This window comes from Rhinolophus sinicus, chromosome 8, assembly GCF_057876585.1.
Source record: "Rhinolophus sinicus isolate RSI-liver-muscle chromosome 8, RSI-T2T, whole genome shotgun sequence".
NCBI classification, from domain to species: domain Eukaryota; kingdom Metazoa; phylum Chordata; class Mammalia; order Chiroptera; family Rhinolophidae; genus Rhinolophus; species Rhinolophus sinicus.
Genome location: NC_142508.1, coordinates 42262385 through 42286137, shown reverse-complemented (window position 1 = coordinate 42286137; position 23753 = coordinate 42262385). Strand labels below are relative to the sequence as shown.

Sequence of the window (23753 nt, the reverse complement as noted above, 5' to 3'; positions counted from 1 at the left end):
GGGAGGTTGTATCCTGAGTCTCAGGTGCACACACCAGTATTACAGGGCCTCATCCTCCTTGGGCTCAGAATTGTGCTTGTGATGAACGATGTGGGTCACTGCTTTGTGAGATAACAGAGGGAATATTGCCCTGTGTATTTGTTTTCAGGCATATTATTGGGACTAAGAATGATATGTGTGTATGGGGTAGAGGGGCATGGATGGGTAAAGACGCAGATCTAATTCAAATGGAGGAATTACACTAGAGGGTAGTGGTAACGAAAGTAATATTAGTAGAGGGGAAGAAATTTGAATTTACCTGATAGGCCAGGGCAGGCCACTGTAGATTCTTGAGTAGGAGGGAACCAATTTTTAGGAGGGTCATGTAATGAGGCAGTGGTGTACAAGAAAGATTTCAGTAGAGACCAGGGAGAAGACGTGAAGGTCTATTTCCAGCAGAGTTGTTGAGAGCCTGGCTTGTTTACTATTGTGGGAATGGACAGAAGGACACAGCTGAGAGGTGTTAAAAAAGAATCGACAGGCTTTGCTGTTGCATGGAATCTGGAAACAAAAAGCAAGAGCTGAGGAAACAGTGCTGTCACTGAGATAAATGAGTGAGCTGTGAGGGAAAGCCAGTTTAAATGGGAAGTAATTTCAGAAGGTATTCAGATGTGAATGTCAGGAGTTCTGGGAAATCATAGGGTCTCGAGATATAGATGTATGAGACATCTGCAGAGAGGTCACTGAAGCTGCGGGAAGAAGGTGTGGAGGGAGACAGCAGCTTCTGAGTACTAACTCTGGTGTGTGTGGGGTGCAGTGGGGAGGTGGGGACAGATGAAGGACACCGAAGCAAGAAAAAGTTGTCTGTGGTCTTAGATGTCGGAAAAATGAACTACGTGAGGACAGTGAACATACCTTTGAATTTGGCTAAGAGGTGGATACTGATTTTAAGCTGCTTCTAGTGGTCTTGGGGATGGAGGAGAAATTCAGTGATGAGGAAATGGAAAGATAGCACACGTTTCAATTGCTTGGAAGTGAAGGAAATGAGGTAACAGGCTAATATTTCGTGGAATTAATAAATGAAGGTTATTCTGGTTAGAAGAGATCTGACCCTATGAAGGGGCAAAAAAAGTAACTGGGGACAAGGAAGATAGAAGGTGCTAGAGAGAGTTCTATATGTCAGAACATGTGGAGGCTCCTATGATGAAAACTCTGTTGCTGCATCTGATTCATGGGGAAGTGTTATTTATTCCTAATAAAGAGGCTGGGAGATCATTTACCCCTGAAATCATCTTCTTTCCCAGAGGAAAACAGTTTCTTTCAGTCAGTTTGCAGCTGTGGCCTATGACTTCTAGATGGACTCGCTTTGTTAGCAGGTGTGCAAATGGATTTGGCTAATTCTCTGATCACTAGATCAAATATCTGTAGACTTAGAATAGACTTTACTTTGATTCCCAGTTAAGCAATTTCTCTTTCTTCTGCTTGTAAAGAAGACATTGTCTTAAGTAGCATCAACGGTAAGGCAGCGTGTTGATGTTTGATATGTAATTTTTATTATAAATATAGAGCCAATTTTACAAATAATTCAAGAGTGGCCTTAGCCAGGCAAAATTAAATAACACAGAATAGCATGGATGAGGGGAAGTATATACAGTCTGTCAGGATTAGAAATCCCTGAAAGAGGTACCTGAGTACAGAGAACTCCCAACTAACCCTCTTTTTTTTTTCCCCCAAAGATTTTGTTGGGGAAGGGGAACAGGATTTTATTGGGGGAACAGTGTACTTCTGGGACTTTTCCAAGTCAAGTTGTTGTCCTTTCAGTCTCAGTTGTGGAGGGCACAGCTCAGCTCCAGGTCCAGTTGCCATTGTTAGTTGCAGGGGGTGCACCCACCATCCCTTGCGGGAGTCAAACCGGCAGCCTTGTGGTTGAGAGGACGCGCTCCTACCACCTGGCCACCTGGGAGCTGAGCAGCAGCTCGTTGACTTCATTCTAGTTGCGGAGGGCGCAGCTCACTGGCCCATGTGGGAATCGAACCGGCAGCCCCGTTGCCCAGAGCTCGTGCTCTAACTGAGCCACCCGTCTGCCCCCAGCTAACCTTCACTGAGGGTTCTCTTAGACACAGCATGAGATCAGATTATCAATATCAAATGAAACCTTCCTCTCAACAGCCCCAGAGAGTCCGTCTATGTCGAGGCTGGCTACGAAGTACATTTGCCTCTCCTTCTCCTGCCCTTCCTTTTTATTCTGACACATTGGGACTCAGACCCCATGGGAGAAAACAGATTTCAGAGACTGTTCAGGAAACCTAGTCCCAGTGATAATGCCCCAGGTCCCGAATGAGCATCAGCACCAGTGCAGCTCCAGGTTGTAAACAACGTCAACAGTGTGAGGGACAGTGTGGCCTGTGGGACACCCGCTTCTCAGGGGTCAAACACTCCTCAGCAGAGGCCCAGGTTTCCTGAGAAAGGGAGTGGGGCAGACCCACAGGACACGCGCGGTACAGACATGGAATAGAATGGTGGCTGGGGATTGGCTTGAGATCCACGGAAACTGAGTCAGAGCCACTTCTAACCATGAGTAAGAAAACTGCTTCTTTTCTATTTGGAGCCCCTGACATGAAGAACTCCTAGCTGAGGGGACGTGAGGGGTTTTGGTGGCTTCTCATACCGAAGGCCCTCAGATTGGCGTACGCAGCTAAGTACAAATAACCCCATTCACATAAATAAGGAGTTACAAAAATTAAAACAGTGGCATGTCTTAGAGAAACGGGAAAAAGCCCAATACCTCAAATTGTGCATTCTTAAATAATTATTTAAATAATCTCAGAAGGGTAGTTCTCTGTAACCCCCTTCTTCTGTAGGCATTTCCTTGACTAAATCCCATAAAGTTATTAAAAAATACATGATTAAAAAAAATTCCATTGGGAATCACCTATAGTTTTCCTAGTTGCCTCTAGTGGATTCTCTGAAGACAGGCTCACCAAAGGGCTGGATGGTATTCCAGCCAAGCAGCAAGGTGTTTAGGCTCTGATCCTACAGGTAGACACCCTGCCAGTGGACAAAGGTGTAGAATTTTCCAGTTAAAAACTAGTAATGTATATATTCTTTCCTGGGTGTGGTGGGTTTACACCAGGCTTTGGAGAGAGAGAAGAAGCTTTTACTTTTTCTCTCCTTTTCTGGCACATGCAATTTAGTGGATAAGGACGTAACTCTCAAGGTTAAGGCACATTCCAGTTAGACTCCCACAGGAGAGGACAGGGATGGGAAGGAATGACTATGCTCTGAAAGGTAAGTTTAGAACAAGTCTAGGTCAGGAAAGGAGAGGGGCAGGAGTTTCTGACAGCTCTATCTCAAGGTCTGCTTTGCCAACTTTCAATAACAAAGAACATTGGGCTTCCTACAGACTCCGGATGTAGCTTTCCATCTGTTGACACTAAAGGGAGGGGCTGTGACCAGGCATGGGCAGGTGCCTCCAGAGGGAGTGAAGAGGGGGAGAGGCTTCTACTTTTTCCTGAGGGTAAAGAGATCTCCTAGTGATGGAGATGAGAAGCTTGGGATAATTCAGCAGTGCAGCGAGCAGGGCAGTTTGCATTACTTCTTTTTTACTTCTGAATAAACCGTTTCTGTGGTTGTTGACGATGGGGAAGCTGAAGTTGGTTTCATTGATTCCTGGACACTGAAGTTCAGGGAAGAATACGCCACTTCGTCGGCCTGAAAGGCATGAGCAGCAGTCAGTTAGGTCAGTGTCAGAGGTCAGGCCCTCAGCTTGTCTGCTGTGACTCAGCGTCACCTGCTATCACCACTTTGAAACTTCTGGCTTTGGAGATGGGCTTTTATTACCCATTAGCTCTGCTTGCTGACATCCTCTGACGATCGTTGGAAGACACCGATTATGGTATTCACACAAAGGAATATGATGATACAGCAATGAGAAAAAACGACAAATGCATACAACAATATGGATAAATCTCACAAACAATTTTGAATGAAAGAAACTAGACACATATAAGGATATGCTATGATTTTCAATGTAAGAGCACAAACAGGCAAAACTAACCCAGTGCGTTAGAATTCAGGATGGTGGTTCCTCTTTGGAGGGAAGGGACTGGAGGGTTTTTGGGGAGGGATGACATGTTTTGTTTCTTGATTTCCATGCTGCTTACGTGGGTATGTTCAACTCATGAAAATTTATACATTGTCGTCACATGCTTATGATTGAAGCACTTTTCAGGATGTCTGTGTGTGTGTGTGTGTGTGTGTGTGTGTGTGTGCTCCACTGAAAGGCTAAGATGAGTGCAATTTGGTAAAATTATTATAAAGTAAATGAACAAAGACCTCAGACCGACTGGAATGGACATTATCCTTTGACAGTAAGAGCAAGGTCAGATTGAAGGGAGAGAAGGGAGAATGACTCTGCCTTCTGGTGTTGGGCATTGGGCTGGTGCTTTGCATTTGTTATCTCATTTAATTTCTTCAACATCTCTTTGAAGTGGGCAGCATGCCCAAATTACAGATGACAAAGCTGAGGATCAAAGAGGTTAAGTTACTTGCCCAAGGTCACACAGCTACTAAGAGTCATAACCAGGACTCAAACAAGTGTTGGCGATAACTCCAGAGTCCAAGGTCTTGCATGAGGTAGACCCAAGCGAGTAACTAACCAATATGTCTTTGTTTGTTGCTGCATTGAGGAACTCTGACCCAAACTGGCTCTCGCATTTGTGTCCTCAAGAGTAATCCATTCTACACAGAGATAGCTCCATGAGCAAATGAGCCAGTGAAACTAGCTGTGCTTACCTTGTTAGGTGAGATGTCAGAATGACCCTGACCTGGGGAAGTGAAAGAAGAGTTACCAATCCATGAAAATGCAAAGCTAACTTACAGCCTTAGAGGGTGGTGGTCCTAAGCTGTCCACATTTCTAGCTGAAGCAGATGGCAGGTGGTGGGAAGATGGGGTAGGGAGGTAGCCCGTGATTGCTTAAGGAATTAGCTTTCCTCAGAGTCTGGGGTCCAGACCCAGGGTGTTAGTACCAGAGGGGGAGCAGGAGGAGGCCTCAGTCCACTTCTGAAGATTTTTCCCAGTTCAAAGGCCTTGATTTTTGCCCAAATGTGCTCCTCAGCAACAGGCCGCAGTGGCAAAGAGGGGCATTGAGGCCCACAGCACCCAGAGCGCCACAAGATAGGGAATGTCTCACCAAAGGACAGTGCCCACATCCGTAAGAGGCAGGAGGGAAGGAGTAAGGGTGAGGGGTGGCTCCGGGAAACATGTCCATCTTACTTGGGCCTGCGTGGCCTAGGCCGAGTGAGTCTCTCCCGGGGCTGTGTCTCAGCGGGATCTTTTGTGGCTAGAAGGATGTGAGGACTTATGCCAACGTAAGGTTGGGAAATGGAGATGCCCTCTACAAATTCAGAAGGTAGGGAGTATTTGGGAATCCAGGATTCCCTGCTAGGGCAGGGCATGTGGTAGAACACACCAACGCTCACTGGGTGATGGCTTTACTTACTGTGATTGGAGGCTGAGGGTTTGTGGTCTGTGAGCTCGCGCTGGTCGCTTGCCCTAAATAAATATCAGACACTGTGACTGCTATTCCCAAGCATAGCATCTTTGCTCCTTGACTTAGGAAGGACACTGTCAGCAGATAATTCCTTGGGGCTCCTCAGTGTTCAGTCAGTCATACCAGGGTTGGCACTGCCTTTGCTCATAGGGCCTCCTCTTCAATGTACCCACCATCCCTTCTAGTGTGCACTCCTTTCCTCTTGCCTGAGGTTCACATTAGGTCCATTCTTTTCCAACTGCTTCTGAGCCTATGTGTACTCTGACACCTTTCCCTTTTGTAGGTAGATGCTGTGGGGTTTTTTTTTCCCTTTTCTCTATTTGTTGCTCAAGAGGCCTTTGGTTTCTGCTTTTTCTTAAGTTCTCTCCCTGTCCTATCCCTCTCCCCTCACCCCCGTCCTCCTATGGTTGACAGAGCACACAGCTCGCTTTCTCCTGCCCCTCCTGTCATCCTCATTTGTCTTCCTTCTTGGACCATGACTTCCCTGCATGGGGACTAAGGAATAGAACTTGATCCGCCCACGGTAAACCAGATGGGGATGGGAATAACCAGGCCAAGAGAAAGTGGGGTACAGGAAGTTTGAAACCCAGGGAAGGAGAGACCACAGGAATTAGTGCCGAGAAGCAGGGGTTTCGGAAGGAGGAGGAGCAGATGCAGGCCCAGAGACAGAGGGGAGTCTCCTTCCCTCTCCCAAGCGTGGCGGTTAGCCTTGGGGAAAGCAGGACAAGAGAAAGGCCACCATACCCTCCAGTCTTTCTGATATACAGAAAGTACACCAGGGCTGCTATCAGAGCTATCGCGGCCAGGACTCCAATCACGATGCCAGCAATAGCCCCAGCTGAGAGGCCAAAACTTCCTTGTGTTGACTCATCTGTCGAGGATAGAAAAGAGGAGAATGAATGAAGGTGACATGATTTTACAGTGCGGGTGCCCTGGGAAAAAACTCTCAGCTGGAAGCAGTCTCTACCTGTTCCTCTAAGGAATACGTTTTCTGTGGGAAGGCTGCTGTGAGATGATTAGTGACTATATCCTTGTAATATTTTTGCCACTGTATTTCTAGGTTGATGGTCAGACTTGCCTCAATTCCATCCTGGCCTTTCTGCACTCAGATATTTTTGAAGCTTTGGAAATGTGAGAAAGGCTGATTGCTACTTTTGTATTACTTCCCACTTTTCATGGTTGCGGCCATGAATATGTGCCTGTCAGGTCTGTTGTGGGGGGGACTTCATTGACGGAAGGCGGTGCTTTCTGAATTCACTGCCTCCTTTGCATGGAGACCACGCTACCTAAGGCTCCCAGCAGGGATATGAAATAAGCCCAGTTCTGTGAGAAATGCTTTCCCTCTGATGGGTGAAGTTACCTCAAAGACCCCCCGCCCCCCATCATCCCTGTGGATCCTCTCTTAGAACTGCACTGCACCCTGAAACTTCCTTCTCTTTTTCCTTTACAGGAATCAGATCCGCACTGTGGGCTGAGGAATCTCCCAGGCTTCTCCCACTCCCATCCCACTTTCCTTCACAGGCATGTTTCCCAATAAATAGCTTGTATGTCTAATCCCATCTTGGCTGCATCTCAGGGGATGAAAAGTAACAAACCAGGCTTGGAACTTTGCACTCAACTCCTATTTTGCCTTTCCCATGTTTGGTCAGTAACCACGTCCCAATGATTTATGTGTAATGCACCCCTTATACATTTTGCATTTGTTTTTTTCTTTTTTTATTTCCACTGCCCCCACCTATCAAGGTTGATAACTAATATTAATGTTAATATCATTATTACTGTTATGGAATACTTACTATGTGCCAGTCTCTGTGCTAAACACTGTCAGATAGACATTATTTCCACTTTACTGATGAAAAAACTGAGGCTCAGAGTGGTGAAAATTTTACCCAAAGTCATATGGCTAGTAAGAGGTGGATCTGAGATTTGACTCTAGGACTACCTGACTTCATAGAGGCTAATGATATAGTAGTGATAACAGCAGCTAACAGTCACGGAACATTTCCTCTGCGTGTGGCATTTTGCTAAGTGTTTAATTGATTATTGCATTAAATCTGTAAAACAATACCAGGAAGCAGGCACACTTATTGTAATTTTCAGTTCAGGAATATGAGGCTCAGAGAAGTTAAGAATCTTGTGCAAGAAATTTGTCATTGTAAATGCTTACATTAAAAAAGAAGACCTCAAACCAACAATTTAACTTTACAACATAAGGGACTAGAAAAAAAGAAGAACAAATTCAGCCCAAAGCTAGCAGAAGGAAGGAAATAATAAAAATTAGAATATAAATAAATAAAAGAGAGAATAGAAAAACAGTAGAGAAAAATCAATAAAACCAAAAGTTGATTCTTTAAAAAAGAATAACAAAACTGACAACCCTTTAACTAGATTGACTAAGAAAAAAAGTCAATGACTAAAATCAGAAATGAAAGTGGGAAACTTGCTATCAATTCTACAGAAATAATAAGAATTACAAGAGTGCTATGCATAATTGTATGCCAACAAATTGGATAACCTAGATGGAGATGGACGAATTCCTACAAACACAAAACCTACCAAGATAGAATCACAATGAAGTAGAAAATATGAATAGACCTATAACTAGTAAGGAGAATGAATCAGTAAAATCATTCAACAAAATTTAACATTCTTTCATGATAAAAACACTCAAATTGGAATAGAAGGAAGCTATCTCAACACAACAAAGGCGACATATGAAAAACTCACAGCTAACATCATTTTCAATGGTGAAAGACTGAAAGTTTTCCCTCTAAGATCAGAAACAAGACAAGGATAGCTGGTCTTGCTACTTCTATTCAATACAGTATTAGAAGTGCTTGCCAGAGCAATTAGGCAAGAAAAAGAAATAAAAGGCACCCAAATTGAAAAGAAGTAAAATGATCTTTTTCACAAGTGACATGAACTCACATGTGGAAAACACTAAAGATCTCACACACAAATACACACACACACACACACACACACACACACACACACACACCCGAAAAACAAAAAACTGTTGGAAATAATAAATTCAGCAAGGTTGCAGGATACTAAATCATCATGCAAAAATATGTTTCTATACACTAACAACAATTTGAAAAGGAAAATAAAACAATTCCATTTATAACAGCATCAAAAAATATAAAATAGTTAGGAATTAACCATGGAGGTGAATGACTCATACACTGAAAAATTATAAAACATTGCTGAAAGAAATCAAAGACATAAAAAAGTGGAAAGACATTATGTGTTTATGGATTGGAAGACATGATATTGTTAAAATGACAATACTGCCCAAAGTAGTGATCTACAGACTCAATCCCTATCAAAGTCCCAATGACTTTTTTTTTTTGCAGAAATAAAAAATTAATCCTAAAATTCCTATGCAATTTCAAGGGGCCCCAAATATCCTGATTTTTGACAGGGGTCTCAAAGCCGTTTTATGGGGAAAAGAAAAGCTTTTCAACCAATGGTGTTGGGAAAACTGGATATCCACGCAAAAGTATGAAGTTGAACCCTTACTTGACACCATATACAAAAAACTAACTCAAAATGCATCAAGGACCTAATGGAAGAGCTAAAACTACAAAAACTCTTAGACGAAAATATAGGATGAATGCTTCATGACTTTGGATTAGGTAATGATTTTTTGGATATGAAACCAAAAGCACAAGCAACAGCAACAACAACAACTAGATAATTTGACTTCATTAAAATTATAGACTTTTGGTTATCAAAGGACACTATCAACAAAATGAAAAGACAACCCACAGAATGAGAAAATATTTACACATCATATATCTGATAAGGGATTAATATCCAGAATATATAGAGAACTACAACTCAACAACAAAAAAATCAAATAAAAAAATGGGCAAAGGACTTGAACAGATAATTCTCCAAAGATATAAAAACGGCCAATAAGGGAGAGGCCAGTTGGCTCATTTGGTTAGAGCGCAGTGCTCATAACACCAAAGTTGCCGGTTCATTTCCCACATGGGCCAGTGAGCTGTACCCTCCACAACTAGATTGAAAACAATGACTTGACTTGGAGCTGATGGGTCCTGGCAAAACACACTCTTCCCCAATATTCCCCAATTTAAAAAAAAGGATTTCAAAAAATGGCCAATAAGCACATGAAAACATGCTCAACATCACTAATCATTAGGAAAATGCAAATCAAAACCACAATGAAATACCACCTCGCACACATTGGGATGGCGATTATACGTTTTTTTTAAAACAAAAACAAAAACAGAAAACAACAATTGTTGGCAAGTTTGTGGAGAACCTGGAACTTCTGTGCATTACTGGTGGGAATGTAAAATGATGCAACCACTGTGGAAAATGGTAGGGAAATTCATCAAAAAATTGAACAAAGAATTACCATTTGATCCAGCAATTCCACTTCTGGGTATACACCCAAAAGAACTGAATGCAGGGATTTGACCAGGTATTTGTATACCCATGTTCACAGCAGCCTAATTCCCAGCAGCCAAAATGTAGAAACAGCCCAGATATTCATGGCTGGATAAATGATAAACAAAATGTAATGTATACATTACAAAGGAATATTATTTAGCCTCAACAAAAGAATGAAATTATATCCTACAATATGGATGCACCTTGAAGATATTATGCTAAATGAAATAAGCCAGACATAAAAGGACAAATGTTGTATGATCCCACTTATACGAGGTACCTAGAATAGTCAAATTCATAAAGACAGAAAGTAGAATGGTGGTTACCAGGGGTTGAGTTAGGGAGTGGGGAGTTATTGTTTAATGGGGACAGAATTTTAGTACAGTAAGATGAAAAAGTTCTGGAAATGGATAGTAGTGATGGTTGTACAACCATTAATATGAATGTACTAATGTCACTGAACTGTATATTTAACTGAATAAAATAGTGAATCTTATGTATATTTTACCACATAATCTATAGTAACCGAAAAAAGAAAATAATCTTGTGCAAGGTCGCAGTGAGTGCCAGACCCAGGAGAAGAAACTAAGAATATTAGTTTCAGAGACTGAGCTTTTAACCACTTTCCATTCTGTTTACTGTAATGGTCTCCTGATCGATAGTCTGCCCCTGTGAGTTCTGTCACTTTGCACACCACTGGTAGAACAATCCTCCCAGGAAGGTGCAGGATGGGGCAAGGGGTCATTTATATTGCACATCCAGTCTGAGGGGGTCACGTTCCTAGAGGTTTCGTGAGCTTCAAAAAGATCAGACCCCCTCGCCTTTCCAGTATGGTAGCTTTACGTAGAGAAGGGAAGGCATTTTCTTTTTGTTAAATAATTTATTAGAGAATGACTAGCCATGACCTTAGGACCTGGAGAAACTCCAATCTAAAGCATTTCCCAATCTGAATAGGACTTTCCCTTCCTGGTCTGTGGAGTGACTAGCAGAGAAAATCTCTAGAGAAAAGTAGTCACAGTTTTAACAATAGGCTGCTGCTCTTAGCCTTCTCTGTAAACTATAAATTTTTGGCACTGCTCCTTCTGTTCTATGAAAGAACTTCATGGATGAACCTATCTATTTTTCAAGTATCCACTATCATTCACTGTTCTCCTGGGTATATCATATATGCTGGTGTCACACAGCGTTACACAGCTGGTGACTTCAGAGCCAGGACACAGCTCAGAGGAGCCTGCCCCGCACCTCTTTCCTTCCCATTTCCGTGCGGCCTGGACTGATGACGGCTCAGGTGTAGATTGGTGGCACAATTTGGCCAGATTGAGGATAGGCCGCCCATGCAACTTCTCCACGGGCCTCTGTTCTACCCCAGATGGCATCAGAGCAGAGTCAGTCACCAGGTGAACCTGCAGCAGAGCAGAGAGCAGGAGTCTGTCCTGCTCATCCGTTCTTATAGGTGGTTTTATCCTTTTGTTTGGGGGGAAAGAGGTGAGCTTGATTCAAAGCCCTGTATGTTCATTATAGCACATGGAGTAGGTAACAGAAAATAAAGAAGTGACAGGAGGAATGTGTTAGTGACAAAAGAAGCAACTTGCCCTTGAGCACCTTTGTTTTTTCCCCTGTGAAGCTCCCTCGACCCCATGGGGCTTTCTGGGGCTGAGAGAACCCCCTTCTACACTGTGAGGCTGGACCCACACTCTACCATGAGAAATCAGAAGAGCAAGGAGAAGAGAGAGTCTACAGAGATGTACTAGGAGGGCTCAGGGGCAGAATTTGTGATTTGCTTGTATCCATGGCTGCGGGATGGCAGAGAACCTCTAGGCTCTTTTCTGAAAATCAGAGACTTCCACCCCAGAGCTTAGTGCTGGTGGTCCAGGGAGTAACTTACCAGAGACTGTGATAATTATGACTGCGGTCCCATTGAGGCGAGTGACAGAGTTATGGACAAAGCAGGTATAGGATCCACTATCTTTCGGAGTGATGTTGCTTATAAAGAGCTTCTGTGTGGATTGCTTGGGCCTCCCATTGATAAGCCAAGAATACTGTGCGGGCGGGTTAGAGGCTGCGTGGCAGGAGAGATTGAGGTTTGCCCCGGAATGGTAATGGGTGTCTGAGGGGGAAATGGTGGGGGCCTCCGGGCCATCTGGAGCAAACAGAATAAAGCCACATGTGATGTAATCAGAGAAAAGGGGACACTCCTTGTCTGTATAAAGGCCATACTGTCCTTCTGAGCTGCATCAACCTAGTTTAAAAAAGTCCCAACCATAACTCCCTGCGTTCACTGAGCATGAGTCTGAGAGATTAACCAGTTTTCCCCACGAGGTTATTGACCCCGAGCCTTTCGAGACAGGAGCAGCCCGTCCCCTCCTAGTCTCAGCTCAAAGCTGGGCATGCCCAGATTTGCCTGGGCGAGGGAGTGATGGCTAGTATGGGTGTCCAGGGTGAGGGTCCACGTACTTGGACCTGAGAGGGACGATGTAGCCTGGCCTCTCGCAGTGTGGATTAGGGCGGGCAGCCTGGGCCAGGTAGGAACAGAAGTTACTCACGGAAAACATTCAGGTAGAATGGGTCACTGCGGCTGGCACTCACTGGGTTCCGGATTTCACACTCATAGGGTCCTGTGTCATTCCTTGTGACATTGAGTAACATGAGGGTCCTATTGTCCTGGGACAGCTCCAGCCTGGTACTGTTCTGGACGCTCTGACTGTTGATCAACCACAGGTAGGTGACGTCCTGAATCTCAGATACACACGTGAACACTACAGGGTCCTTGTGCTCCACGGGGGCCGAGTTGTTGGTTGTGACAGTGGGTTTGAGTAACTCCGCTGTGCAGATAACAGAGAGAAATTGCCCTGTGTGGTAACTTTGATTCCTCCAAAGGCATCGTCAATCACAGTTGGCACCTCTCACCTCTCAGCCAACCTGAGTCCTTCAAAGAATAAGGCAGGTCTGTATATCACAAGACAAATGCATGAGGCTCTGAGTGTTCAGAGAACATAAGGCTGCCAGCTCTACATCTGGGAGGAAGCACAGACTTTCTCAAGTGTCAATTAAGTATCAGGGTTTTATCACGGAAAGACATAGGACTGCGAGTTAGAGACCACCTGGCTCCTGTCCTCGTTCTTCACTGACCAGCTGACTGCCTGGCCAACCTTGAGGTGCTCACCTGGAATGTGCAAGTGCTGAGCACCTTCGAGCTACACAGACCTGCATTGCTGGTTTTCACGGAAGCCTCACTTTCCAAGGTTGTCGTGGAGGTGAGTAATGATGGGCCATCCCATAGTCCTTAAACCCCAGCAAGACTGGGCAGTAATTATGGCCTGGAACTGGGTGTTTGAGCAGAAATAATACACGGGGAGCCCAGAAGCAGGTCGGCAGTCAGTTCAGTACTTAGGCTACAGGGCCATGAGGTGGGGTGTTCAGTGGTGACTGACAAGAAACAGTGACCCCGTAAAGGATAGAGCAGAGTCCAGGAATAATTTAGAAACGAGTGAGGGGACGGCGGGAGCTGGCTGGCTTTGGCAGGACCATGCTCTCAGCCCTTGGTCTTTGATGTCTCTTCTCCCACTGCTGAGGGCAGTGGGGATCATGTTGATTCTCCCTGAAATCCTCCTAGACAATAGCAAATACAGAAGGGGTGACTTGTGGAAAGTGGAGGAGCATGGACTTGTTGAAAAAATCGGACCCACGTGGACCATTTGCAGACAGTTATGACACAGAAATTTGAGAAGTTAAATTGTAAAAGAATATGTGAAAATTATTATCAATGCCCCGAAGATAAGACAAGTTTCTAGAGGAATCTCTGTCCAGCACTGAAGTTCGTAGACCAGTTCTGCAGTCCAACCAGGTCACATTGTGAAGAAAGGAAGATGCTACAGTGGGTTTGAAATCAGTGCCTCCCCGGGGAGAGAGAGAATGTGAGTTCTGTTAAGAGACAGAAGTGATCAGAAGGGAAATCTAGGTTTCTCTGTTGTATAAAGAGAGAAATGAGCCCAAATTAGAAGAAACAATATGCGTTATGTTAGCAAATTTAGGAAGAAGGTCCCTGTCACCAATTTCTATGGACGATCAGGTGAATGGGGAGGAGCCCCCACACGGGCACGTGGCACGCGTTCTTCCCTTTCTCTCTAACTCAGGAAACAGCTAGATCTTGAGCCAATTCATCAAACTGGACAGCATCTAAGAGAAGGGACAGTGGCCTGTGGATCTCACTGTCTGCGAGGATCCCACCCTGTGGTAAAGGCGTCAGCACAAGGACACACGTGTGTGAAATAGGCAATACGCCATCAGATGGCACAGGCCCCACCTTGGGAAGGTCTCGGGAACCACTGGGAGGAACGGGAGCCTCACACCAGGAGGAGGATGTGTCATGAGTCGGGTGAAGTGAGCCCGAGAGCTTTTGGGGACAGACCTGTGCTCTACCTTTGACTCCCTGGTTGAGTCATGTAGACAGCAGATCAAGGGGTCACAGTCCCTGTCCTGTGGCGTGTTTCTCTTGTTGGTATCAGGGAGGGAAGGAGCCCTGGACGGGGATACCACGGAAGCTCGTGCTCCTGGTGACCGGGGAAACTGGCTCATGATGGAGCCAGGGGCTGCTGCTCCGACTCATTTCTGTGTCCTTTCCTATTGCCCAGGAGGGTGGGCCTGGCCACAGGTGCTAGTGGGAGAATCCTGGGAGGCTTCGAGGTGGAGGAAGCAGAGCAGAGCAGGGCAGCGTGGCTAGAATGAAGGAGGAGGCAGGCGAGGGACAGGGAAGGAGCAGAGAGCCAGAACAGTGGGGAACACAGGTGACTTTAGAGTCCCCAGGGACCAGGAGCCCATGGCTGGTCCAGAGAAGGAAAACCCTCCCGCAGCAAGCAGCCCCACCGTCACCATGAGACTTGGCTCCTGCAGGGGCTTTGGGGGCAGGTGGTCAGAGGGGTGTAATGTGGGTCCCAGCCCCTGGAGGGACAGGGAACAGGTGTGGCCAAAACCTCCGAGGACTCTGCATCCAGGTTCCAGAATCTGTAGAGATTATGAATCACTCATTCATTCATTCATTCATTCACTCACCATAATTCCTTCCTCCTGCATCAAAAGCAATTGAGTGTTTGTTACATGTTGGTCCCTGAGCTTGTTGCAGGTGTGGAGTGGGGAGTGAGAAGCAAAGTCCTTTCCTTTATACTCCAGTGGGAGTGACACCAACACATCAGGAAACAACTGCTTTCAAGGCCAGTGCAGGGAGCGGGGCCTCGGCCACCTGAGGGGGAGGCCTGGGCGTCCCAGCACTGACCGTGGTGGTTACTGCAGGTGATTTGGTTCTAGAGTAAAACCAGATTAATTTTCCATTTGCTTTCACTCCCCAGACCAGAATGTCTCCCTCTGAACTGGGGACGCCTAAGAAGAAAGGACCTGAACCAACAGCTGGTTTCAGGGTCTATATTTGCATAATGGGCCCTGGGTGGAGGAGAGGACAGGGCTGTGACTGCAGACAGATGTAAGCATGACTCTGATTGGCCAGTCATGGTGTGTCCCCCTGTCACTCAGTTTCCCCTGAATGAAACAGGATAAATGGTAAATGGCTTGCCATGTTGCCTGTGAATCTTAACTCTTTCACAATTACCTGACCTAAAGCTTGGAATAGAAGTGCTGCCCAAGGTAACAGTGTCTGTTATTATTTAATCCACGAGACAGGGCTCCCTGGTTCTATCCTTGGTGGATGAGCTGCCAGGAGCATCTCCTCTCCGCTGTCCCTCCCTGGGGACGCTGACCTTGCTCTGGGGTCTCCGACACCCAGGGAGTCGGCTAATGGCCGACGACCTTGTCTGTCTCTGCTCTCCACACAGCCTCAGGTGAAGGACCAGGCCCTGCCCAGATGTGGCTCCTGAGGCTGAGCCCTGGCTGGTGACCAGCTCTGGAGCCTGGGGGCTCAGGCACCTGGAAAATGATTGCTCCCGGTCAGCCCCGCCCAGGAGACCAAACCCAACGTGGCACAGGATCCCCAGCGTCCCTGGCGTCAGAAGCCCTGGGACAGGGGACAGGGGAGGGGCTGCCTGGGCTGAGCTTCTCCAGGAGGATCCCAAGGGGCCACTCAGTCCAGGCCCTGACAAGCTCTGCAGGGTCTTTCTCGGGGTCATGGCCACGGGAGGGGCCCAGGGGCTGCACTGAGACTGGTCTCCCTCTGCTGAGTTGCTCCCATCAGACTGGTCCTTCTTTCTGGGGAGAGTGTCTCCAGGGGCTGGAATCCGGGAAGGGAACTCAGATCTTGTGAAGTTTGTCTCCACTATGTGTGTTCTGCACTAAATATTGAAGCCCCAACATGGGACGTAATGCAGGGGTTGGGGGCAGAGTCCAGGCTGTCACTCTGTGTGTGTGAAGTAGAATTCACCCCACCCGACACCCAAAGATTAGAGAGGAATTACTCACGGTATACATAGAGCAGTCCAGTTACTATTTCAGCCTGCAATACTGAATTTAGGGCTTGTAGGGTGTAGTATCCTGTGTCCTCCTCGGTGACCTTCTGGACCAGCAGGGATCCATTGGGGTATATTGTCTCTCGACCGCTGTATGCTGGCCCAGTGGCATTGCTCTGAGAGCCTAAGTTATAGGATGCAATTTGATGTTTGCGGTCCAGTGTTTGCCCTTTGAACCAGGAATAGCCTATAAGATCATCAGTCTGATTGTGGACAAGGAAAAGCACATCATTCCCTTCCGTAGTATTGGACGACGGCATTAATTCAAGAACGAGTTGGGCCGTGGTGGGCGGGCTCCAGAAGGTTAAGAGTGAGACTAGGAGGAAAGGGAGAAGTTGATCAATATTTGGATGTATGTATTGGGCTGGAAAGATGAGGCCCTGGGTCCTGAGCAGGTCTCTTCATCTCTCAGCCTGTGGGGTGTGTGTGTGTGTGTGTCCCATGGTCAAGGTCAGCAGCATGGCCACCACTACTCCAGCACCTCTGAACCTGTTATTTCCTCTGTTTGAAATACTCTTCCCCAGGTGTCTGCCCGGCTCACCCCCTCACTGCCCTCAGACCCCTGCTGATACTCAGGGGCATCCTGGGGAGACACTTGCCCTGACCACCTCCTCTAATGTCCTTCCATCTTCACTTTCTGACCTTTCCCTGCTCTGTTCCCTTCATGGCATTGTGGGTACCTGACATCACATCTAGATCTTTCCTGTCTGTCTCCTCCCCATGGAATGTGAGCTCCATGCAGGCAGGGGCTTATCTGGTCTTGTACCCTCAGTGCCTGGAACAGGCTGCAAATACCCCTGGCTGAATGAATGGGTGTTCCCAGGGCCCTCCTCCTCCTGCTGTGTATTTGCCCATTTCTGAGGTTGGTGGTAAGGACAATATTTATATTCACTGGTTAAGTTTTTTCTGGTGTCACTCTGACATAAATTGTTATCATCAGTTTCAGAAATTACTCCTCACTGAAAAATAACTTGTAACAGTTACTGTACTTGAGGTTTTCCTGCCCCGCACACTTCCATATCAGAGGGTTTTCCTGTTACCGGCCCCCCTCCCCCACCCTACTCTGCTTCAGTGTCCTCTCCCCTCAGGTCCAAACAGAAGACCCTCCACCCTCTGAGAGCTGTGTTCTCTACAGGAGATGGCCCCAGCCAGTGTCTCCCATCCTCCTTTCTACCCGTAGAGAACTGTCCCCTCTCACCTGACAACAGGAACCCCTGCCAAGGAACGTGCACTCTTTGGGAAAGTGCTGAGGCTGGCTCCATGACGTCTGTTGCTTCCTCTGTCTTTCTTTCGGTGCTAAGAGCTTGGGCTCCAGAAACGCTCACAAGCAGCGCTCTCGACCAGTGCAATCTGTTCTGCTTCTCAGTGCGTAGAGCCGCCTCCCGCGGTAGTTAGCGCTTCGCTGGTCACGTGGGCCGGGGGCGGGGTCTCTGCCCAGGACCCTCCCTGCCCCGCCCTACCCCTCCCTACCCCTCCCCACCCCTCCCCATTCTTGCCTCCCTTGTCCCCTCCCCGTTTACCTTCCGTCTGTTTCTGTTTCCTGGGAAATGTTGAGGCTCTGCCTTATTCAGCTGTGATTCTCTATCCTCACCCCCCCCCCCCCCACACACACACACAACCTGTTGGGAAAGGCACAAGCCTGGGACATCGGGGTCTGGGCATTCCCCACAGTTCCGTATTGGGTGCACAGTAGCCTCCCGCGCAGCCCTCTCATCACCATCTGGCTTTTCCCTGCAGAGCAGGAGCCCTAAGAGTGAGATCAGGGACTCTTGTCACGGGATGTCACCCCCGCTGTGCTTTGGATCACCTGTGGAACTTTGTAAAGATTGTGAGTGCCCAGGTGACACCTTAGAAATGCTGCTTCAGCAGATGCCCATCTAACGGTGATGCCAGGCCAGGCTGAGACCCCATGCTGTGGGGGCGGGGTAGCCCCTCCTCCTCCCCCGTGCACAGGGAGGCGCTGCAGATTCTGACTCCCAGGTGTGTGGTGGGCCTGACAGTCTGCACGTAACAAGCTCTCAGGAGACACTAATCATAATGGTCTGCTGAGCACACTTGCAATAGCAAGGCTGATGGGGACCCAGTCCCTGAGGGGACAACTCACCCACCCCAGCGTTGGCCTCTGCTCTGTCCTGGTCTTGTGTCTGTCAGCACCGCACAGAGAGCCCCTTGGGTCCCGAAGCCCGGGGGAGGGGGCATTATTTCTGTTTGTGACACAGAAACCCAGCTGGGCACAGGGTCTTCCCCGTGTTTTAAAAGCTCTGGGAAGGTTGGATTTCCTCCCAGCAGGAAGGTCACAGGGATGACTCTGGGAGTGAGAAAGGGGTGAGCTGCATGATGACTGATGAGGGGACCCACCTTCTATATCCTGGTGTCACTAGCCCAGCCTCTGCTTCCTGGGTCAGAGACCCAGGATCAGGTGTCTCAGAAGGACCTGTAGTTCTCATATGTGACGGGGAAGGTGTCCTGTGTGTCCTGGGAAGAGAGGACAGTGGTGGGTGGTCGGGTGCCTGCGGGCTCCCTGGGCCTCGGGGGGAAGGTTCCAGGGAGACCCTCCTCTCCATGTCTGTAGGCTGAGCTGTGACTCAGAGGCTGTCCACGTGCCCCCTGACCGTTGGGCCAGGCTCTGTACTCTGCCTGGGGACTTTCCTGTGTTCACCCCGCCTTCCTCATGGGTGGTGCCAGGTAGGGGGTAGGGAGCAGCACAGGGACCCCTGACAGAGCAGGTGCTCCTAGGCCCCTAGAAGGACAGGGTGGGACAGAGCAGGCACATGGGAGGGGCCCAGAAAGGTCTGTGGGATAGAACTCAGTCTCCTTTTCCACCTCCTTAACGGAAGGCAGATTCCTTTATTTCCCGTGTGTTGTCTGTATGTCTCAATGCCGCCCCCTGGAGGGCACGAGGAGACCTGCGGTCAATGTCAGGGGCTGCTCCAGGGATGCTGACCAGGCTCCACACGGTGTGAGCTGACCCTGAGCCTTGGGCAGAGGTGGGCTCTGACCTCCAGGCTGAAGGACCAGTTTGAGACCCTGCCTCTTCCCTCGGTGAGATATTATCAAGCTCAGATTTCCAGGAATGCATATATCAATTTGTGTTTTTTTCCAATAAGTTACACTATGCGTGCCCCTGGGTGGAGTGGTGCGTGTGGCTGAAGTGCTGCTTGGTGGGTCTCTCAGGAGGAAGAGGAGCAGGGAAGCAGGTGTGTTAGCCGGGGAAGGTCTGTGTCGGGAGCAGAGGGGGAAGGATGGACAAGTTAGCTTCCCCTCGTACTCCCAGGGCCTGGCACCCAGGATGGGAACCCTGATTCTGGGGATACACAGCATCGCCCACTTCTCTGTGTCCCTGCATCAGATTAGTGGGAACTGCTTCTTCTCCAGTTCATCATGGCCTGGGCCTCACGTGTGCCTGTGCCCAGGGCTGAACTGTCAAGGGTTAAGTCCACATTGATCCAGGGCTATTGTTGGTGCCTTCTGTTCATATCAGCATGAGTGGGGGAAGCCCTTGGTCCTGAGATGGCTTTCCACGCACAATTCCACCCACTGTTTAATTGGAACCCCCCAAATACCTGTGTTCCTCTACTTTCCCCATCCCCATTCCTGGGGTTTCTTTCCTGTACCACCTTCTCCCTGAGTCTCTGTGGCAGCCTCAGCCAATGGCTTCACCTGCCTCATTTGTTCTGAGCCTTGGCCCCTGGGAGGGAAGGTGGATGGAAGTGCGATTGGCGCTCTCCAAGGTGATGCACTTTCTGGGCAGCTTAAGAGGGAGAAACACTGATGTGTCAATGGAGTCATTGTTGCGTCTCCTGGTGGGAGCGTTCCTCCTTCGGAACTAAGACCTCTACGGCTAGCAGAGCATAATGTCCTGGGGACAGGAAGCAGAAAATTTGCTAATGGCTCATCAGAGGTAATAGCGAGTGGTGTCACTCCCATTTCCACCCCTCGATTCCTGGACCTGTGATTCCTGGCTGTGGGAGAAACAGCATCACATATTCAGAGCATATATGGCTTTCTGGAGTACCTTTTCCCAGCCTGCAAGGTATTGCCGCCTAGCTGGTGCTGTCACTGAGTTTCCAAAAGGCCATTCCAGTTTTCCATCAAGCCAGCTGTTTCAGGATGATGGTAAGACCAGTGAACTCCATGAGCATGTACCCACTGCTGCGTTTCATGTGCTGTGACTTGAGTCCCTTGATCCAAAGCAATGCTGTGTGGAGTACCATGATGGAGGTTAGGCATTCTGTGAGTCCGTGGTAGTTTTGGCAGAAGCAGGTGTGCAGGAAATGCAAATCTGTATCCAGAGTATGTGTCTATTCCAATAAGAGCAAAATGCTCCCTTTCCGTGGTGGAAGTGGTCCAACATAATCAAGCTGCCCCCAGGGAGCTGCGGATCACCCTGCGGCTCCGTGTTGGTCTCCCAGCTGACAGACTAGGCCCTTAGTGGTGGCCATAGCCAGGTTGGCCTTGGTGAGTGGAAGTCCATGATGCTGAGCCCATGTATAACTTCCATCCCTGCCACCATGGCCACTTTGTTCATGAGCCCACCAGGCGATGACAAAGGGGCTGGGGAAAGAGGTTGCCTGGTAGCCACAGGACGGGTCATCCCAGCCACTGGGTAATTAAAGTCCTCCTCTGCTGAGGTGAATAGTGAGCATGGAGAGAGGTCTATTCCATCATCCTGAGACCTTGTCACCAGTTTCCAATCATGTGCAAGTCCCTGACCATCCAGCCAGATCATCGACCACAGCCCACGAATTGGTGTCTAATCACATATCTGGCCATTTCTCCATCCAAGCAAAATGAACAGCTAGTTGCATTGCCTGAAGCTCTACCCTCTGAGAGGACTTCCCTTCACCGCTGTCCTTCAGGGATGTCCTCGAAAAGGGCTATCGTGCTGCAGCTGTCTATTTCCAGTGGAGCCTGCAAATCAGGCCCAAGTTTTCTCTTTCTCCACCAATTAATTTAGGGAACTCCCTATAGGTGTTACTGGGAGAGAGGACAGGGTAAAGGAGTAGGAACCATGGACATTTAAGTCACTTCTTCTTGTAACTTACTTGTGCCTTCAGGGCCTGCTCAGGCTGGATCGTGTATAGACCACTTCCATTTGATGATGGAGTGCTGCTGTGCACACCTAGCCTTATGGCGTGGTGTGTCAGACAATACCCAGTTCATGATGGAACAAGTGTGAGTTCAGAGCCTGTGTCCAGCAACCCCCGAAAGATCTGATTATTTCCTTTTCCCCAATGCACAGGCAGCTAAGGTTGCATGGTAATTTGGTGGCCCACGGTCAAGCATTCAGTCTCTACTAAGGCCCGTTAATAAGCCAAAAGCTATTTCTCAAAAGGAGAGTAGCTTTCCTCAGAGGATAGCAAGGCTTTGCTCCCAAATCCTAAGGGCCTGCGTCACTTATGTGGACTTGCCAAAGACTCCAAGCACCAACCCCATCTGCCACAAACTCCTCAAGCACCATTGAGACTACTGGATCATATGGCCCAAATGGCAGAGCGGTTAGCCCAGTGTGGGCCTGTTTAGAGCCTTCCTTCATTCTGGGTACCACTCAAAACTAGCAGCTCTTGGATCACTTGATAAGTGAGCCAGAGTAGCATACCCAAATAAGGAATATGTTACCTCAAAGTTCAAAGAGGCCACTGGGCATTGTGCCTCTTGTAGGATGTAGGAAGAGCCAGATGCAACAACTTACCCTTCACCTTATAGCTTTTTTTTTTTTTTTTTTTAAGATTTTATAGGGGAAGGGGAACAGGACTTTATTGGGGAACAGTGTGTACTTCCAGGCGTTTTTTCCAAGTCAAGTTGTTGTCCTTTCAATCTTAGTTGTGGAGGGTGCCGTTCAGCTTCAAGTTGTTGTCCTTTCAGTCTTAGTTGTGGAGGGCACAGCTCAGCTCCAGGTCCAGTTGCTGTTTTCTAGTTGCAGGGGGCACAGCCCACCATCCCTTCCGGGAGTCAAACTGGCAACCTTGTGGTTGAGAGCACGCACTCCAACCAACTGAGCCATCTGGGAGCTCAGCGGCAGCTCAGCTCAAGGTGCCATGTTCAATTTTTGGTTGCAGGGGGCGCTGCCCACCATCCCTTGCGGAGTCAAGGAATCGAACTGGCAACCTTGTGGTTGAGAGCCCACTGGCCCATATGGGAATTGAACCGGCAGCCTTTGGAGTTAGGAGCATGGAGCTCTAACCACCTGAGCCACCGGGCCGGCTGCCCTTCACCTTAGAAGAGGTATCTCAATATGTCCCTCACCACTGGGGCCCTAGAAATTTCGCTGAGGTAGAAGGATTTATTTTCCATGTTGGACTTATTTCCCATTTTCTGATGTGCAAAATTCTTACCAATAAGTCTACAGTAGCTGCTACTTCTTGTTCACTAGGTCCAATCAGCATAGTCACCAATGTAATGAATGGACCAGTGTGATCTCATGTGAAAGGGAAAGGTGATCACAATTCTTGTGAACTGAGTTATGACATAAGGCTGGAGATAGGGCAGTGAAGGTGTACTGCTGGCCTTGCCCACTGAAAGCAAACTGACTCTGGCTGGTCTTTACTAACAGGTAAGGAGAAAATGCAGATTGATAGCTGCATGCCAACCACCAGGGGGTGTGTTAATTTGCTCAAACAGTGAACCACATGTGGTACAACAGCTGCAATCGGAGATACTACCTGGTTAAGTTTATGATAATCTATAGTCATGCGCCATATAACAACGTTTCAGTCAACAATGAACCACATATACAATGGTGGTCCCATAAGATTACAGAGGAACTGAAAAATTCCTATTGCCTAATGACATCATCACTGTTGTAATGTTGTAGTGAAATACATTACTCTCGTGTCTGTGGTGATGCTGGTGTAAACACACCTGTGCTGCCAGTTGTGCAAAACTATAGCACATGTAATTATGGACAGTCCATAATACTTGATGATGGTAAATGACTATGTTACTGGTTTATGTATTTACTATACTATACTTTTAATCATTATTTTAGAATGCACTCTTTCCACTTATGAAAAAAAGAAGTTTGTTGTAAAATAGTATGCTGTATTACGCCAGCAGCAGCCTCGTACATCTTGTGTTTACCACATCATTTTCTCATGTGCTGGATTTAATCTCGTGTCGTTTTATACAGTAACATGCTGTACAGGCCTGTAGCCTAGGAGCAGTAGTCTGTACCATACAGCCTAGGTGTGTGGTCAGCTGGACCATCTAGGTGTGTGTGAATGCGCTCTATGAGGCTCGCACAATGATAGAATCGCCTAACATCACATTCCCCATCGTTAAGCAACTCAGGGCTATATTGTCATTCTCCAAGGTCTATCTCTTTGGCACAGGTCAAGTAGGAGAGTTG

At 47.6% G+C, this 23753-nt stretch overlaps 1 protein-coding gene and 1 long non-coding RNA gene across 5 annotated transcripts; both read right to left on the bottom strand.

The window, feature by feature from the left end:
* Positions 1 to 1509: 1509 nt before the first annotated feature.
* On the bottom strand, positions 1510 to 17832 carry LOC109435703 (cell adhesion molecule CEACAM8-like). 3 transcript variants are annotated; one of them, XM_074314232.2, is made up of 8 exons: positions 17604 to 17832; positions 16359 to 16721; positions 12500 to 12778; positions 11842 to 12096; positions 6276 to 6402; positions 5481 to 5533; positions 4774 to 4805; positions 1510 to 3690 (listed from the first exon to the last, which is right to left on the bottom strand). In XM_074314232.2, exons 1-8 carry the CDS (start codon positions 17665 to 17667, stop codon positions 3571 to 3573), a joined length of 1293 nt encoding a protein of 430 aa, XP_074170333.2. In that variant the 5' UTR covers positions 17668 to 17832; the 3' UTR covers positions 1510 to 3570. The 3 variants fall into 3 exon arrangements, with proteins under 3 accessions (XP_074170333.2, XP_074170335.2, XP_074170334.2); XM_074314234.2 differs by lacking the exon at positions 11842 to 12096 and having other exon boundaries at positions 17604 to 17831; XM_074314233.2 differs by lacking the exon at positions 5481 to 5533 and having other exon boundaries at positions 17604 to 17830.
* Positions 17833 to 17921: 89 nt separating this feature from the next.
* LOC141567442 (uncharacterized) lies at positions 17922 to 18996 on the bottom strand. Of its 2 annotated transcripts, none has more exons than XR_012490032.2 (3): positions 18764 to 18996; positions 18510 to 18609; positions 17922 to 18152 (listed from the first exon to the last, which is right to left on the bottom strand). It is a non-coding gene; the product is annotated as an uncharacterized LOC141567442 (long non-coding RNA). The 2 variants fall into 2 exon arrangements; XR_012490033.2 differs by having other exon boundaries at positions 18514 to 18609.
* Between the last annotated feature and the right edge of the window lie 4757 nt (positions 18997 to 23753).

Excerpts from the sequence above, each read along its gene's own strand:
- LOC109435703 (XM_074314232.2), bottom strand. The coding sequence starts at position 17,667 with ATGGAGCCAGCCTCAGCACTTTCCCAAAGAGTGCACGTTCCTTGGCAG. Across the intron at positions 16,722-17,603 it reads GCAGGGGTTCCTGTTGTCAG|TCTCACTCTTAACCTTCTGG; the intron begins GTGAGAGGGGAC and ends CTTTCCTCCTAG. Across the intron at positions 12,779-16,358 it reads TGGACTGCTCTATGTATACC|CGGAGTTACTCAAACCCACT; the intron begins GTGAGTAATTCC and ends TTATCTGCACAG.